This window comes from Musa acuminata, chromosome BXJ3-4 (genome assembly GCF_036884655.1).
Source record: "Musa acuminata AAA Group cultivar baxijiao chromosome BXJ3-4, Cavendish_Baxijiao_AAA, whole genome shotgun sequence".
NCBI lineage: Eukaryota > Viridiplantae > Streptophyta > Magnoliopsida > Zingiberales > Musaceae > Musa > Musa acuminata.
The window spans coordinates 29,448,362-29,467,538 of NC_088352.1; the positions used below are offsets into that span (position 1 = coordinate 29,448,362).

At 36.0% G+C, this 19,177-nt stretch overlaps 1 protein-coding gene across 1 annotated transcript; it reads left to right on the plus strand.

The window, feature by feature from the left end:
* The first annotated feature begins 5,413 nt into the window (after positions 1-5,413).
* On the plus strand, positions 5,414-18,887 carry LOC103981893 (uncharacterized). Its single transcript, XM_009398651.3, has 20 exons — positions 5,414-6,806; positions 6,950-7,153; positions 9,609-9,713; positions 9,819-9,884; positions 9,964-10,128; positions 10,702-10,776; positions 10,853-11,007; positions 11,172-11,307; positions 11,394-11,463; positions 11,559-11,686; positions 11,777-11,833; positions 14,461-14,646; positions 14,758-14,850; positions 15,741-15,826; positions 15,904-15,970; positions 16,074-16,140; positions 16,267-16,403; positions 17,254-17,345; positions 17,449-17,515; positions 18,258-18,887. Exons 1-20 carry the CDS (start codon positions 5,556-5,558, stop codon positions 18,420-18,422), a joined length of 3,372 nt encoding a protein of 1,123 aa, XP_009396926.2. The 5' UTR covers positions 5,414-5,555; the 3' UTR covers positions 18,423-18,887.
* Positions 18,888-19,177: the final 290 nt, after the last annotated feature.

Sequence of the window (19,177 nt, forward strand, 5' to 3'; positions counted from 1 at the left end):
TAGTTCAAAGGCTATCAACACTCCTATGAGTACCGCCACTAAGTTAGACATTGACGAAAGTAGAGAAAGCTTTGATAAAAAAAGCTTATAGGGGTATGATAGATAGTTTGCTTTACCTCACCGCAACTAGACCGGACATCATGTTTAGCGTAGGACTTTGTGCTAGATTTCAATCCAACCCTAAGCAATCTCATTTAAAAGCTGTTAAAAGGATATTTAGATACTTAAAAAGAACTCCTAAACTAGGATTATGGTATCCTAAATCTAAGAATTTTGAATTGCTTGGTTATGCTAATACAGATTTTGCTGGATGTAGTTTAGATAGAAAAAGCATATCCGGAACGTGTCAATTTTTAGGACATGCACTCGTTTCTTAGTCTTTCAAGAAACAAAACTTGGTTACATTATCTACAACTGAAGCTGAGTACATAGTTGCAAGTGCATACTATGCTCAAGTTATATGGATGAAAAACACTTTAAAGGATTATGGAATCGACCTGAAAAACATACCTATAAAGTGTGATAACACTAGTGCAATATGCTTAGCAAAAAATCATATTTAATACTCTAGAACTAAACACATTGACATTCGACATCACTTCATACGAGATCTTGTTAATAATCATGATGTAATATTAGAGTTTATTGATATGAAACATCAATTAGCTAATATCTTTACAAAAACATTAAATGGAGAATAATTTGATTTCATTAGAAGGGAATTAGGGATGTTAAATTGTCCAAATGCATGAATATTATTAAATTTTATTTTTGGACTTTCTCAATTTTTATCTTACAAAGTTCGCTCACTTGATTCATGAACTTATAGTATATATTTTATGAGTTTTGTATGATGTTTTAATATGAATCATAAACTTGTGATATACATTTTATGAGTTTTACATGATGTTTTGATATGGATCTTCTCCTCTTATGATGCAAATTTTACATAATGATGTGTGTGAGTGTGTGTGTGCGCGCTTTGTAAGCAGTGCTCATTGCCTGTAGGCGGTGGCACCGCTAGTTGTCACATGTTGTAGGTGGTAGCACCACCCAGCCAGCGATGCCACCGCTCGCAACCTGCCCCCTTATAAACACAAGTTACGGCCGGTGGTAGAACCAACCCCAACATATTATGCACTCCTCTAAACAACTCCAAACCTATTGCTCTCCCTCTAGCAACTAAAACATCCCCACTTCCCACTAGATCAATGATCAATCTCTTACATTCTTTTAAAAATCAAATTTTGACTGAGTTGCAACAGATTCATCGACAGTTTAATACCTTGTTTAGACATTTTAACTTACCACCACTTGAATAAGTTATGTATGCTTTTTTTCTTGATGACAAAGGGGGAGAAGTGGATGAAATCTCTCTCTTGTATTATGCTTATTTTTATATTGTAATCTTATGTTGCCTACTTTGATGGTGAAATTCTAAGCTTACTTTAATGAATGTATCACTCTAAGAATTAGACTTGATAAATCTTTTAAATGAATAAATTCCTTGATACATTCAACTTTTGGTATTTATAACTTGATGCATTATTTTATGATCATTTGCGGAGTTAGGAATGTTAAATTGTTTAAATGCATGAGTTATCATATTTCTTTTTTGGACTATCTTTATGAATTTGGAGCTTTCATGAGTTTATGTCATATCAAGTTTATTCCATATCCTTGCTTCATCATGTAATGATATTTGATATATGAAATTCATTGACAAATGCATCTATCAAGTATTTCACTCTTATAAATTTTTTAGTGAGAAATGGATTTGATGTAATGCTCCTCTCATTATGAAGTTCTATTCGTAAATTTCTCTTCCATATTATACTCCTCTCCCATGAATTCCTCTTTATTCCTCTCATGAAAGTTGAATTTTCTAAATTTCAATAAATATCTTGATCTTTGAAAGATAAATTTTAACGTGTGATTATTACTTGCAAGAGTGAGGATTTGATTTCACATGAATATTTCGATCCTTGTGAAAATTGAAGCATGATTTAATGAAAATCTTTTATCATTTTTGACTTGATTCAAATCATTTCATAAAGTTGGTTCTTAATAGATTTCCTCATTCTTTCCTTCTTAATACAAAGTTTTGATGAAAAAAAAGGGAGAAGTTGATGGAAGCTATCTCTTTAATGTGTATAACTTTTAATGTTAAGAACTTTTGAATGATACCATATCATGAATACTTGAAATATGATTAGTATCGTCAAATACAAATTGAAATGTGGTATGAATTTTTACCATGCTTGCATTATTGAATTATCCTCCTTTTTGTTGATGACAAAAGGGGAGAGATAATACCAAAATGTGGTAAATCGACAAATATATGTAATATATTTCATCATATGTACTTGAAATGTTTGCTTGATAAATTTCTTTTATTATGATAAGATATCTAGAGCTTAACCTGCTATTTTACAATTGATATCTTGCCATAATGATTTGCTATATTTGAAATATCATACTTGAAAATAGATGTCATGATATTATTTTGATAAATACTTGACATGAGAATATTATATCATGATAGGAATCATAATGTGCATGTTGATAAGTTTAATGAACCTAACTTATCGATTTGATTATTGAATTCAAAAGCCTTGAATTTAATAGTGTCTTTTCTCAATTACGGCATATAGATAGGGGGAGTTAAGATTAACTCGTTCATAAATTGGTTATCATCATAAAAAAGGGGGAGATTGTTGAATCTCAAATTTTGATGATGAAATCAATTGGTAAATTATTTAATCTAATCCATATGTTGAGATAAGTGTTAGGATTAATTACGATAATAATAAGGCGTAAAGCAGATGATAGGCCGGAGTCGAAGACTCGAACGATATATCGGGAGCTTGCCGAGGGTTTATCGTGAGATCACCGGAAGCATGCTGGAAGACTTGTCGAAAGCTCGTTGGGAGATCGCTGGAAGACTAATAGAGAGTTGGTCGGGAGTTCACCGGAAGCTCATTGGAAGACTTGCCGAGAAATTCGTTGGAGGATTGCCGAGTGAAAAATCGACATATCGGACCATACTTACCTTAATCATAGTTAGAACGATAATTAGAGTTGATTTGGGAAGTAATCCCATCAACTTTGTTAGGGGCCAACTAGGCTCAGAGCTAGGATGGTTTGGGTTGAATGCAAGGCCCAACCAGGTTGTTGGACTTTGTCCAGTGGTGGCACCGCTTGGAACATAGTCCCCCAGATGGTTTGAGTGGTGGTATCGCCGGCAGTTATTGTTGCCAATGGTGGTACCGCCCCTGTCAGGCGATGGTATCGCCTAGTGTCAGACTGCAGGCGGTAGTACCGCCCAGTAATGGTGGTGGTATTGCCAGTACCCCAGAAATCCAGGATAAGATACTTTTTTGGCTCCAATTTTGAAGCCATTGGGGCCTATAAAAACCCCACCCTTTTCTGCATGAAAGGGCACAAAAAATATTAGCATAATCTTGAGTTCTTGAGTCTTAAAGTATTGTAAAAGTGAAGAGTTCTCCTCCTTCATCTCTTAGCCTTGTAACTATCCAAAAAAGAGAAGTGAGACTTGTAAAGGTTGTCTCCTAAACCTGGCAAAAGGAGAAAGAGCCGTAAAAGGTGGTTGGCCTTCGTCTATTGAAAGAAGGTTTTTAGTGGATGCCGGTGACCTCATCGGAGGAGGAATCCAAAAGTGAATGTAGGTCACATTGACCAAACCACTCTAAAACCCAGTTTGCATTTACTTTGAGCAATTTACTTTTATAGCAAACTGCCTCTCCTTCTTACTGTGCTTTTAATACGCCTACGCTCACATACGCGTTCAAGTAAACACATTATGAGATCGGTTTTAATCATATGAAGACTTTACGAAACCGACACTTTTTATTTGTACAATTTATATTACTGCAAATCTCCTCAATCTTCTCTTGCACTTTTACGAAAGCAAGTTCAAATTCTCTCCAAAACGGATTGAATCGAAATCATTTTCGTCAGAATCAGTTTTAATCGAAACAAAGTCTTTTGAAATCGAAAAATTTTCGCTACGGTAATTCACCCTCCCTCTTAGTACCGCTCTTAATCAGAATTTGATGCAAAATAGCTCGGAATTTTTGGGAGACTTGTTAGGAACAATTTAACACAGCCACCTCCTATTTCTTTTTTAAGATCCTTATGGCTTGGGATTTGTTTTCCTTTAAAATAAATTCACCTCTATCCTTGATATATCTAATTCCTCACCAAAAATTTTGAATTACCAGATTAAAATTTCTTACTGTGAATATTATTGTTAGTAGCCAAAGGTTTTTCTTCTACCATGGTTTGTTCTTCCATGTGCTAATTAAATCATTTAGACAAATTAAATATCCCAAGCCCCAAATATTTCCAACACAAACAAAGTTCATAGAATTCCCTTTTTTTTTTTTTTTTTGCTCAATTTGGTACACTAGAAAGAGTCTTTTATTCTTAACATTCCTTCCAATTCTAACAGCACAATAGCAACATCAAGAAGATAAATAAAAATAAAAGAAAATTTTCATTTTAGCTTTGTCTAAACTCGGTCATTGTCATCACTTAAATATTAGTTGATGCCACCTATTGATTAACTCTTCATCGCCACTCAGTCCTACTTTATCATATAAATGTTGTCCTTCCAGCTGTAGTTATATAGTGTGCATCTCTCATCATGTGGACTTGTAAACAACCCATTCTTTCAAGAAGACCACCAAAATAATTAAACATAAATCATTACTTTTGTTCTCAAGACATCCGTTCCATCATTCATTGTTCTTTTATTTCCTAAGTTAGTCTATTTTACTGGTAAATCAAGTGTTATAGCTTGCAAAACTTCCTCCATGTCTGTACTTATTGATCTCAATCATCATCATTATGTACTTGTAGCCACTGTTTATTTTTCTTTGTTGGAAATTGTAGCCTTTGGCATTATGTTTTTGTTTAATATCAACATATTTTCTTATTTTTTAAAATAATATTTATTATTTTATTCTAGCTGAGCTGCGTCGCATGCACATGCATCATATACACTTCCCACATTTTTTTTAATCTGCATATAAGTTAATTTATTTTGTTGGAAATTAAATCTTCCGTTGACCATATTTTCACCACTATTTTATATATACCTTATATATATATATAATATAAATATATAAAAAAAAGTATCAAATATCATAAAATAATAATTTTCTAAATATTATTTTTCCAAAAGAAAAAAGCTTTTAAGGGCTCCTCACACCTAAAAAAAAAAAAAGATAACAAATATGGCAGTGACGGCCCAATCGACCAACTTGGGAATCCACATTGGGCCCAATCAAATTTCACTCTGGCAATTAACAGTTACGGACCGATTCCCCCACGTCCTAATCTCTCTCTCTCTCTCTTCTGCCATACAAAACCCTAATAATAAAAGGGTCGGCAAAGCCCCCAAATCCGCGAGAAAGATTGAGCGAGCGAGCGAGCGACTTCCGGCTGCCTTCCTCAATCTTCGTCTCGATCTGCTCCAAGTCGTTTCCACTTCTTCTTCCTCCTCGTCGGGAACCCTAAAGAGAACGAGAATGGATCAACAGCAGCAGCAGCAGATCGCGGCAATTCTTGGGGCGGCGGAATCGGGGCCCTTCGAGTCGCTGATTGGCCAGCTGATGTCGGCCTCCAACGAGCAGCGCGCCCAGGCGGAGTCCCTCTTCAACCTCTGCCGTGACCTCCACCCGGACGCCCTCGTCCTCAAGCTCGCCTCCGTATTGCACTCCTCTCCCTCCCCCGACCTCCGAGCTATGTCCGCCGTCCTCCTCCGCAAGCTCCTCACCCACCGCGGCGGCGGCGATTCCGATGCCCCCCTCTGGCCCCGCCTTTCCCCTTCCTCCCAATCTTCCCTCAAGTCTCTCCTCCTATCGGTTCTCCATCGCGAACCCGACCGCTCCATCGCCAAGAAGGTCGCCGACACCGTCTCCGCCCTCGCCGTCTCCCTTCTCCCCGATGCCGCCTGGCCCGACCTGCTTCCCTTCCTCTTCCACGCGGTCTCCGCACCCGATACCACCCCCCGCCTCCAGGAGTCCGCCCTCCTCGTCTTCGCCCAGATCGCCTACGTCCTAGCCGATGATGCCTCCTTCGTCGGGCCCCACCTTCCGACCCTCCACTCCCTTCTCCTTTCCGCCCTCTCCCACCCTTCTTCTCCCGACGTCCGTGTTGCTGCACTCTCTGCGGCTGTCAACCTCGTCACCTCTCTCGAGTCTGCTGCCGACCGCAACCGCCTCGCCGATCTCCTTCCCGCCATGATGCGCACCCTCACCGAGTCGCTCAACTCTGGGCAGGAGGCCGCCGCTCAGGAGGCCCTTGAGCTCCTCGTTGAGCTGGCTGGAGCAGAGCCACGGTTTCTTCGCCGACAGTTGGCTGATGTGGTCGGTGCCATGCTGCAGATTGCGGAGGCTGATGGACTCGAGGAGGGCACACGCCACCTGGCGATCGAGTTCGTCATCACCCTTGCGGAGGCGAGGGAGCGTGCCCCTGGGATGATGCGGAAGCTACCCCAGTTTGTTAGCCGGCTCTTTGCTGTGCTCATGAAGATGTTGCTGGATATAGAGGATGATCCTGCCTGGCACAGCGCAGAGGTTCAGGATGAGGATGCTGGGGAAACTAGTAATTATGGGGTGGCCCAGGAGTGCCTCGATCGTCTTGCCATCGCAGTTGGTGGAAACACAATCGTGCCAGTTGCCTCAGAACTACTGCCAGCCTACCTTGCCGCACCTGAGTGGCAGAAACACCATGCAGCCCTAATCACTCTTGCTCAGATCGCCGAAGGTTGCTCAAAGGTAACGTAGTCTTTAGTTAATTAGGCTTTTCTTTGTTGAAAGATATGATTTTGTTATCATCATAATGAGAGTTTCTTTCATATAAGTGTAGTATTGTTAGCATCAATGGTGTTATATTTTGTTTCCTTAAACTTCTTGTGCAGGTGATGTTAAAAAACCTGGAGCAGGTGATAACCATGGTCCTAAGCTCATTCCAGGATCCCCATCCTCGAGTTCGTTGGGCAGCAATTAATGCTATTGGACAGTTGTCGACGGATCTGGGACCGGATTTGCAAGTCCAATATCACCAGAGAGTGCTCCCAGCATTGGCAACAGCGATGGATGATTTCCAGAATCCCCGTGTGCAGGCAAGCACTTTAGAGTGTTGAAGTTTGTGATTTATGATTTCAGGTTGTCTACCATAAACATAGATGAATTAATCCAAGTCATTCTCCTTAGTTAAGAAAAGTCAGCTGTTGTAAAAAATATATTGTCTGTTTTGTTGATTCCATGAAAATTATTCTTATAATTATCTGTCATACTATTCCATGCTTATCTCATGCACTTTAAGCAGCACTAAGAAAACAGTTAAGCTTTTGTTATTTTAATTTCTATAGAACTCATCTAGTTTAGGGTTACTTGAATGACTTATAGTATGACCACCTTGAGAGTTAGTTAAGCTTATCTCTTGAATCATTATCTTATTTGATGGGGGGTTATGCTTGGTTTTGTTTACCACAATGAATTGGGTAAGAATACATAAATTTTGAAACACTGGATATGGAGACAGCCTGCTTAAGACTAACATCTATCTCTTGAACATAATCAAGCTATTTGTAAGCTAAATATTCGTTAGTGGAGCCTGATTCTTGGTAAGCAAATGGAAGCATTATTTGCAAGTGATCAAATACTTTCCAATGCATGTAGACATGTAGTTTGATTGACTTGGATGTTATGATATTTTCAACAAGTATTATAAGATGAGTTCATGTATGATTGGAATGGGTGATATCATTTTTTTCGCTTGATTGGAAAAATTGTGTTGTAATGAATTTCTAGTTGAGAGTTATACTGCACTAATTCAGAAAATATTTGCATTTTGATTACATGGTTGGACATGACTAAAGACACTATTTTGTGTTGACTCTGTTCTGAACCATTTCTAAGATCTTTTAGAGTTTAATGAACTCAATTAAGATTTGAAAGTGCACTAAGCATTCATGGGGCAATATGTGTTTTTTGTTTCTCCTGGAGGATAAGTTAGAATTGTTGTTCACTCAGGACTACATAATTAATATTGGATTAGTTTCTGATTATATGATCCAGTCTGTAAAATGGGCAATATATAGTCGGTGTTTGGAATTAGGTGTTGATGGTCTGTTATGGAGCCAGAGAAATTGTCCAATCAGATGGTGGGATCAATGAGAAAATATATTTTTTAAACAATGGAAACATACAATAAAAAAATAAAATGAAATTTGTGGAAAAATAAAACAACAAATCCTAAAAATTCGTTTACCTTCATATTTACTAAATGCCAAACTTTTTGGAAACATATGGAACTAAAATATAAAATGTAAAAATGTATACAATATAATAGTAAAAATTAGTGGAAATAATCTATTAAATAACAATAATGATATTCTATAGGGAAATATTTAATCATATAATTAAAAATATGATTGTAGTAAATAGTTACATTTATGCCATTTAAGAAATATAAAACTTATATACTTGCAGCTTTCAAGACATTGCTTGGTCAGAACTCATACATGGCCTTGGTGCTTCTCTGATCACTATGCAAATCAAATGTGTTTAATGAAATGACAACGTAAAAAAGAAAAATTCACTTGTGAAATTTAAGATTTGTTCTAAACCTCATAATTTAAGATTATTTTACCTTTCCTATTTTGTTAAAGGTTAATAGCTATTTTCTATTCTACCATATCCTCTGCTTCTTGCAGAATCATGGATTATGAATATCATAACATTGGTGGTAGATGGAAAGTGTGTTAGTTGTAGTAATTAACAAAAACAATAGTTGAATGTTGTCCTTTATTTCTTTTTGTCTTTCGTGAAGTATGTTTTTCCATCTTATGCAAACTGACTTTTCTTGTCTTGCCTATCATAATTGCTTGTTGGACCATTCATTACTGGGTGAACCTTTGTGAGGCTTAAACCAGTTTGTAATTAGTTTTGAAGCTTTTTTGTTAGATATAAGAATTAACTTTGGGCGAAATGTAGGCTTTTATTTTGATCTAACACAATATGAAACTATAATAAAACAACAGACTGAAATGAGTTCTAAGTGGTGATCTCATAACTTATGAAGCAACATCTTTCTGTCTCCTTCAAAATTACTAATAATTCAGGGATTAGCCTCATATGAGGATTTACTGTGTCCTTTAGTTTTACTTAGCATGGGTTAGGTTGTCATTCTTTGTAGCCATATTTATTCTTTGGCTAATCAAGTAGAGGCATATCTGAATACATGTTTCATCGTAGAAAATGTTATGACATTAATCTTTTAGGAGTCCTGTGCCACTCTTGAGTTATATTTAATGAGTGGGACTTCCTGATTATTGCTTTTCTTTTTGTTTATGCTCTTTTTTCTGTTTTTTTTTTTCTGTTTGGACTGTAAAAATCCTATTGAGAAAGACAACGTTTGGTTTATGTTGTGAGGCAATCTCAACGGCAGTATAATTTTGTCATTCATTGTATGTTCCTTTATATATTGATTGCATGCTTCTCGATGATGTACATTTTTTGAAAACAAAATGTTCTGGGCCATTCTTTCTCAATTAATATCAATTGATCCCTTAGGCGCACGCATCTTCGGCAGTTCTGAATTTCTGTGAGAACTGCACTCCTGATATTTTGACACCTTACCTAGATGGGATTGTCGGCAAATTACTTGTGCTTCTGCAGGTATAACCTCAAATTTGCACTGATCTAGTATACTATCAATGTTTTCGCTCTGCTCTTGGTTGGGAACTTGAAAATAATTTTGAAAAATTGTAATGTTCCATTCAGAATGGGAAGCAGATGGTGCAAGAAGGAGCTTTAACAGCCTTGGCCTCAGTGGCAGATTCATCACAAGTACTTGTTAAAACCAGTTTTGTTAAGCTGTTTGCAATATGTGCTGTTGACCAGACTTATTATGACACTGACAATGCAGGAACATTTCCAGAAGTACTATGATGCTGTTATGCCTTACCTCAAAGTTATATTAATGAATGCAACTAACAAGTCAAACAGGATGCTTCGTGCGAAATCGATGGAGTGCATAAGTTTGGTTGGAATGGCAGTGGGCAAGGAGAAGTTCAGGGATGATGCTAAACAGGTACAATAATTTTTTTCATATTTATTGTTACTTCATTTGTGATTCATATGTCAAAGTATCTAACATGAAAGGTGGATGATTGTACATGGAACAGGCTTATAGGTTCACTTTTTTCATTAAGTTGTTTATATACTACTTTTTAATGTGAGCATAAGGATTTGGGCTTAAATGCTATTGAAATGTAAAATTCATTTTCATTATGGTGTACAGGCAATTTACTGACAAAAATTTCAGTAAGTTCAGTAATTTTAAAATTTGATACTGTGGGGGTCTTATGTGGTGGGCATAATATATTCAAATGATATATATATATATATATAATTTTTAAATCTGTATGGAATTTAAGATGTTATACCTTCTTGTTCTGAAGATGGTTGCTGAATGACGAGGTCTTTAGTTTTTGATGCTGCTTTGATGAAAAAACTACACCATGAATTTTGGTGTGTTTCTCTGTAGTTAACTTTGTGAAAACTACGGTTGTTTCTCTGTAGTTCAACTAAACTATTTTTGCTACTGATCTAATTATTGATTAGGCATTACAATCTTATCATTTAACTGACTTTTATGTGCCAGGTAATGGAAGTTCTGATGGCATTGCAAGGATCACAGATGGAGACAGACGACCCTACCACAAGCTACATGCTTCAGGTGTACCTGAGATCTAATAGCTTAATATTTTAGACAAATGATAAGCCTGATGTTAATCATTCTTCTTTCTGAATAGGCATGGGCCAGGTTGTGCAAATGCTTGGGACAGGATTTTCTACCTTACATGAGTGTTGTTATGCCCCCATTACTTCAATCTGCTCAGCTGAAACCAGATGTGACTATTACTTCAGCAGATTCAGACGATGATATCGAAGATTCAGATGATGAAAGGTTTGTTTTTTATGCAAAAAGTGAAAAAAAGAGAATATTAAAAAAGAGAATATTATCATTTTTCTTTCTGTTTGTTCATTGAGCTGATCTGGTCAAACTATGGTTGCAACATTATAGTTATAATCGTATGCTATTATTTTTCTTAGTTCTGCGTCTGTTTGCAGTGTTGAAACAATCACTCTTGGAGATAAAAGGATAGGTATTAGGACTAGTGTCTTGGAGGAAAAAGCTACAGCCTGTAACATGCTCTGTTGCTATGCTGATGAGCTCAAGGAGGGCTTCTACCCATGGATTGATCAGGTCGGTTGTGATCAGAGTCATATTTATTTATAATGCAACTGACTGCCGTAGGGTAACCAATGCTATAAAACTCAAATGAAATGCAGGTTGCTCCTACATTGGTACCTCTTCTTAAATTTTATTTCCATGAAGAAGTGAGGAAGGCTGCTGTTGCAGGTATATATTCTTATTTTTCTTTTTCAGTTATTTATTTTTTTGAGCTTAGTTTGTTAATGATCCAAGTCCAACGCATTTCTTCTACTTGTCTCTAGCCATGCCGGAACTGCTACGATCAGCAAAACTAGCAATTGAAAAGGGGCAAGCTCAAGGTCGTGATGAAACATATGTTAAACAATTAGCAGACTATATCATTCCAGCTCTTGTTGAAGCATTGCAGAAGGTAATCCTAACTATCTGATTGAATGATATTGGTTGTCGTATGATGTGCAAAGTTATTGATTTTTTCTCAATCGGAATCATCATTTTGCAGGAACCTGAAACAGAAATCTGCGCTAGCATGCTGGATTCACTAAATGAATGCATGCAGGTATTGCCTTAGCATAAAGTTGCTTTGTTGTAATTTTTTTTTGAGAAAGGACACTTAGCCTCTCAGAAGATCATCCCATGCCACAAATATGATATACAACCAATTCTATCATATGTAAGCTCACAAAGCTTTTCTTTTGAGAAGGGGCACTAGGCTTCTCAGATGATCATCACACACCACAAATATGGTATAAGCCAGATTCTAGCACTCTTAAGCTGGCAAAGTTCAAGAAAATATTGCTAGAGTTCAAGATCTGACACTTTTAATATATTTAGATATTTCAGTGTGTGCAGTGTTACAACTTAACCCCTACCCATACACATTCAGATAACAAACGTGAATATGAATGTGACACTTGTACATATTAGTAGTTGTAATTTGTCTAGAGTAGCGTATTCAAATGAGTTACTTGGCCAAACTTAGTTGAAGATAGTTGAAGGATTTCTTTTACATCAAACATGTTAAAGGGAGATTGGGACCAGCGTGGTAGATCTTTGTAAAAGGAAGTATGATAAAATTTATGACGTTTTTTTGTCACATTTATAGTTTTTCCAATTCATGATTATTTGCAACGATGTAATTTTTAGAAATACATTTCATTCATATGATAATATATGGTTAAAGAATTGGATCCATTCCCACCTTTCTTTGGTAAAAAACAATATTCATCCATATATTGAAAGCCTTGACTATTGAATACTGCTTGTTGAGCAGTCACTACTCATGGTTACATGTCAAATTCAGTTCCATCTTGACTTGGATATGAACTTAAATCATCATATAACTTTGAAACGCAATGTGTGACTTGAAGCAGGGTCTGCCGTACCGAACCGTACCGCCCGGTATGAGCGGTACGTATTGGTCCGACAGGTTGTCGGTACGCGGACCGCCTGTTACCGGTCCGAGTGCACTGTAGCACTATAGTAGTGCTCTACAGTGCTACAGTACTCATCACACCTGGGTATATTGCTCGGTACACCTGGGTGTATCGCTCGGTATACCGTACCGTACTGGTACCGAGCCCAGATCGAAATACTGGTACGGTACGGTATTGCGAACCTTGACTTGAAGTACACAATAGTCTATGGATTTTCTCCATCCATCGCGTTTTAAGATTCTTCTGACTTGACATAACATTATATATCATTTGGAACCTAATATGTCTCAGTTTGATATATTCCATTTTTGAGATTCTTTTGACTTGACATAGCTTATTATATATCATTTGCAACATCATGAAGCTTGAGTAAAAAAGGACTGATTTCTTTATCGACATATGGTTTAATCGTTAATAAATTGATAAAATAAACTGATAATTTTTAAATTTAATTTCCTAAAAATATCATTTCAAATTTATTTGTTCAATGATTAGAAATAATAATTGTGATATAAAGTTTGTAGAAATGCAAAAAATTGTTTTGTCTTGAAAATTTAGTTTTATTTTTAACTTTCTAAGAAAGGGGTTGAGATTTTAACTAAGTCAAAATATGAAATTTAAAGTAAAATTAATTTTCTTTTTTTAAAAACATTCCAAATATTGGATTGAATAGACTTGTTAAAATAAATAATGGACTTTTATTCAAGAATTACCAATTCAGTTTATTAAATGATAAAAACAATTAGGCACACTTTAATAATTGTTTTATGACAATAATAAGCTAGCAAAAATAGACCTTTGCCGAAGTATTTTTCAGATGATCCTGATTTCTATTGAATTTCATTTCCATTTTATTTTCTAAGTTACTATAAAAATGATATCTGCTAGTCTATTAACTATTGGGGTCCAATGTCAATATGTTTATGCAAGCCTTAATTTGGAATAAACTTCAAATTGTTCCATATGGCCTTAAAATAGTCTAGTAACAAAGATACATAGATGATAGATGAAAAAGTTAAATGGAAGCTTAACCTAATAATCATGAGATACTTGAGACCGGAAATTTTTTTTTTTTTTCGTTTTCTGTCTCTTCTCTTTTTTTCTTTTTATCTTCCTGGCTTCCCCAGCAAATTTTCAACAATTTGACCTAATTTATTGAATTTTCATTGGATTTCATAAGAACATTGCGTATTGTTACTCCATCAGATGACTCCACAATCTGATATAACCAATCTAGTTCGATCCATTTATAAATCCTACAACTGATTTTGAATCATCAAGCGAACCTTAGTCGTGAGTGGGTATTAATGCATCGAGATTCTATTGTGAAAGAAATTTAACAGATGATCTCATACATTGAGCACATCCATAAGTCCATAAATCCATCTTACAGGATATATTCATATATCCATCTCTTGGATGGTAAACATTTCCTTAAACCATAACAGAAATTCAGATGCCACAGGATCTGCATGCCTTTATTTAGATCTAGAGATCAAGACTTGTCCTCTACGTGCAATTGTAGGTCAAGTTATTCTATTTGATGGTGTACATTCAAGACTGTACACCGACTATTTAAAGAACCTTATATTGTAGCATTTTCTTAAAATATTTGTCATAATAGAACTTTAAAAATGAGCTAATAACTGTTTGTTTAGTAAGCCACAAGGACCTCCTTATGTTGTTACACATAAAAAGAGTTCTTGGTTCTACCTGCAGTTTCTAACCTTTTTTTTTTGGTTCTATGCAGCTTGCTGGATTACTTCTTAGTGAAAACCAAGTCAGAAGCATAGTTGATCAAATAAAGCATGTCATAACAGCAAGTGCAGCTAGGAAAAAGGAAAGGGCAGAACGAACAAAGGCAGAAGACTTCGATGCAGAGGAAGAAGAGGTGCTTAAAGAAGAAAATGAGCAAGAGGAAGAAGTGTTTGATCAGGTTAATAATGAAGTCCATGAAGGATATTTTCTACTTTGCTTTTTAATGCATTAGTCATTAAGCTATGAAATTAAATTATGATCAGATTTGTTCTGTCATATTCCAAATCAGGTTGGGGATTGCCTGGCCACTTTGATCAAAACCTTTAAGGCTTCTTTCTTACCGTTCTTTGATGAGCTCTCTCTCTATATAACTCCAATGCTGGTAAGTTTATGTAAAATTTTTACTGTTGTAACCTTGCTGTCTGGTAATTATGCATAATTGGACTTGGTTTGGAGCAGATGTTATTTAGTTTTTGCTGCGTTGCTGATATTTCTAGCAGTTGTGGTTACAAACCTTAGCAGCTAATGGAAGTACAATGCAGTGTCTAGAAGATGAACTAACCATAGAACAAATAGCAAGAAGAAGGGAGAAGAGAAACAGGGCCTGTGTCCTGCAAATGCACACTTTTTTTCTGTTTGAATTCATGATTAATATGTATTTACACTCCTTGAATATTTTAGCTGACCCTATACTTCAAATAATAAACTATCACAAGAGTCACATTTTAGATCTTATGGCCTAAAAAATTGTGATGTAGTAGAAGATTTGGGAATTTTACAGGTATTATTCAGTGAATCGAAAATAAATTATTGAGTATCTTACACCGTGCTCGTTCACTTCAACTACGTTTTCATTTAAAGGGATCAAGCAATATTTTTAATACAATTTGAGGAAATGCATTCATAAGTAGGAATGTTCCAATTTCCTAATTTGTTTAATTTTTATGTAACTCTCAGTTAAGGTCATCTAGTGTTTTTATTCACCCTCATGCTTCAGTTATAATTGCTTCTATTGACAATACCAACTGTTCTATTATTGTGCTGTTCATAATTTGATATTGTATCAGATTATATGTGCCCCTGAACTGATCATAGTTGTTCACCTAGAAGGTTCAGTCCCTTGTATTTCTAATTGATATAATACTATAGTTACTCAACACCTTTTGCTTTGTTTTATGATCTCCTTTAAATAAGTTCTGCTTAGGACTTTAAGTTCATCTACTTCATGTAATTTTCTTGTTAGCAGGGTCATCCATTGTCTTTTGCATGCAGGGCAAGGATAAAACAGCTGAGGAGAGAAGGATTGCCATTTGCATCTTTGATGATGTTGCAGAACAATGCCAGGAAGCAGCTCTGAAGTATGAATTTTCAATCAATTAATTGTCTGAATAATTGTCTTTATCTTTGCTTAATATTATCTATTTATTTTTGGTAGATATTATGATACCTATCTTCCTTTCCTATTAGAAGCATGCAATGATGAGAATGCAGATGTTAGACAGGTTTGGATTCTTTTTTGCCTCGTCATGGAACTAGTTTGTGGTTTCTATGCCACCAGTTGCAATTGTTACTTCTGAGTCTGCTGACTATCCTTTTCTTTTCCAGGCTGCTGTTTATGGAGTTGGTGTTTGTGCTGAATTTGGTGGTTCTGTGTTTCGGCCTCTGGTTGGAGGTAGCTTGTTTCCATGATGTTAATCAGTAACCACATTGAAGTTTGCATTTGTTGCAGTTCCTGAAATAAATAAATAAATAAATATATAATACATAAATTGTATAACATTTTTCTTACCTTATGCAGAGGCCCTGTCAAGGTTGAATAATGTTATTAGACATCCTGATGCAATGCACTCGGACAATGTAATGGCATATGACAATGCTGTTTCAGCTCTTGGAAAAATATGCCAGTTTCATCGTGATGGTATTGATGCAACTAAGGTTGTTTCTTGTTCTTTCTGATGTCCTTGTGCGGTTGAATGTTACATAAGTGTACTAAAGTTCGCATGCTACACAATCAATTAGTAGGATCAATGGCACTGATATTCTAAGCCAGTTTTGGTGGCTGATCAAGGTCATAAATCTTCAATTTTTGGATCTTAAGCCCTCTCACTAACTCATTCTTTCTTGTTCTCATCATGGTGAATTCCTTTTTATATCTGATGTTCACATGGCATAATGTTTAATAAGTCATTCATCTTGATGTACTTATGTAGCAACTTATAAATATTTGTTCAATTTGATTAATAGCTCTTTGGGATTGAATTATCTGAATCTTTATGCCCTCAAGTTGTTTTTAGTTGTAAGACACAACACCATTCTATTTGTCATTTACCCACAAAGCGTTGCTTGGTTTAGTGATAAAATGCTTGAGTTGAAGTGTCCTAACATGGCTAACTTTGACCGTATTTTTCATTTGTTTGCTGAAGCATGAGTTATCTAGGTTAGCAAAAGGAAATTAGATAGGTTTAATTTATCCCAGGTTATCTGGGTTTAATTCCTTTCCTTTCTTAATTAGACCCTATTATCTCTGGAACCTTAGACTTAAATCAATAACCTTCAGCCTAACCTTTCTTAAACCTGAACCATGTGCAAGCATGTATGTTTTTGTGTTATTTTTCTGTTCACATGAAAAGTGTACTTATTTAAAATTGCAGTATCGGCATTTTAGTAACTAAACATTGATCTTATATCATTGCTTGAACATATATTTTTAGGAACCACATTTTTTGTTCGACTTTGATGGATGCTATCCCATGTCATAACAATTATATGTTACTACTGCTGGCAGGTTTTTCCTGCTTGGTTGGGCTGCTTGCCGATTAAAAATGACTTAATTGAGGCTAAAATAGTTCATGAACAACTTTGTTCTATGATTGAAAGGTATCTTGAACTGAAACTAGAAGTTTATTTGATAAATTATTTCTTTTCAATCTTTTTCATGTTTGGTATTTGGTTGAATATTGATCTTGAATTCTGTTCACAGGTCGGATAGGGAGCTTTTAGGCCCAAACAATCAGCATATTCCTAAAATAGTTTCTGTGTTTGCCGAGGTATCTATTAACTACTCTTCATTTTTTCCCTTCTTTTTCTGTGGGTAAGTCATGCACTTAATTTGGCTTCTTCCACTAGATCTTGTAGTCTTACTATGAAGTGATTGTAACCTGTGGTTGGTATGAAGCTCTTCCCAACGTGCTTGATAGAACCTTCATTGATACCAAAATCTTCACCTTCAGATTGCATAGCAACGGTTTACCATGACATGATAAAATTTGATAACACTTGCAAAATTTGAGAACACTTCTGTGTGAAGAAACGGAAGATCACCGTGTCATAAGTTTACCATGCATATGTTTTTCTTGTCAACTTTAGGATTTGTGAATTATGTTATTTATGAGGCAGATGCTGGCTAACTGTGATATTCAAAACCCCTAATACCTTGCATTTTGTATGTGTTTATTTTCTTGGATTTTTTACTTTTTTGTGTACTGTCCATAGTCAGACTCAATTTTGTTTACAACCTTGGACTAAAATATGTGTCTGAACTAAAATCTTATTTTTTGTTCATCATTTTTGGAAGGAATGCTTGGTATGTCCTTGGCTTGTTGCTGTCAGCTATTGTAGTTAAATTTCTACTTTTCTCTATCAATAATAACTAGATTTTGAATTGCCTTTACTTAAACATCTCTTTTACTATGTAAAAGTCTTTTGGAGACACTATTGGTTGTACTGCTTTTTGTGGCAATTTTATGTTGGTTATTGAATGCCTGAATTATTTTTTCTTCTTGTATCTAGGTTTTGTGTGCAGGAAAAGATCTGGCCACAGAACAAACCATCAGCCGGATGATCAATCTCTTGAAGCAGATTCAGCAGACATTACCACCGGCTGTCCTTGCCTCAACCTGGTCTACCTTGCAGCCTCAGCAGCAGCTTGCACTGCAGTCTATATTATCTTCATAACTCCCCGGACGTTGTTGCCGCTTGTCAAACCATACTTTCTGGTTCACATGTCTTCCTAGTTTATATCATTATTGCTTATCATTCTTTATGTCTATTCATCGAGTCCATTGAAGCGTGAGGGCATCGTTCGATTGAGTTTTCTTTATGCTGCAAGGGAATTTTGCAATTTTGGTGGGGTGGTGTATAAATTTGACTCCCGGATGTGTATTTGCTATCTGAGGTGTACATTGTGAAAGGGTGAAGAAGTTTGTTCTTGTTGAATTCTTCTGGTTATAGTGGAAGGATTGGTTGAAGAGGCTGTTGCAGTCATGTCGATTGCAAGTGTGGATGGATTTGTGAATGTTCATATAGTAACTACTTTCTGGTTAGTGTCTTTTGGTCATTATTGATGTTCATAATAAATGATGTTCAAGTGCGAACGTGTCGAAAGCCTTTTAATAATGTGAGCTTAAAATCCCATGTTGATTCTTGGGGATACTCGTAGGATTTTAATCTTATATTTGAATCTTAAGCATAATCTTACGTGTGTTTTCTTCACCTTAGAAGATCCCATTTCGAGGTACCGTAACATCTCATTCTGTGATCCATAAATCTTACGGAACAACAATTCTTCCCTTGAAAAAACACATTTGTTAATCATATTTCATGTTAGACATCTGCTGCACGAGATTGGATGGGATCATATTAGCCGAAGTGATGGTGATGAAGAAGGCCAAAGGGCAACTCTATCAGTAAGAACTTCATGTTGTAAGGCT

Coding starts and splice junctions, on each gene's coding strand:
- LOC103981893 (XM_009398651.3), top strand. CDS start 5,556: ATGGATCAACAGCAGCAGCAGCAGATCGCGGCAATTCTTGGGGCGGCG. Junction 9,885..9,963: donor CAGTGGCAGATTCATCACAA/GTACTTGTTAAA, acceptor CTGACAATGCAG/GAACATTTCCAGAAGTACTA. Junction 16,404..17,253: donor ATGGTATTGATGCAACTAAG/GTTGTTTCTTGT, acceptor TACTGCTGGCAG/GTTTTTCCTGCTTGGTTGGG.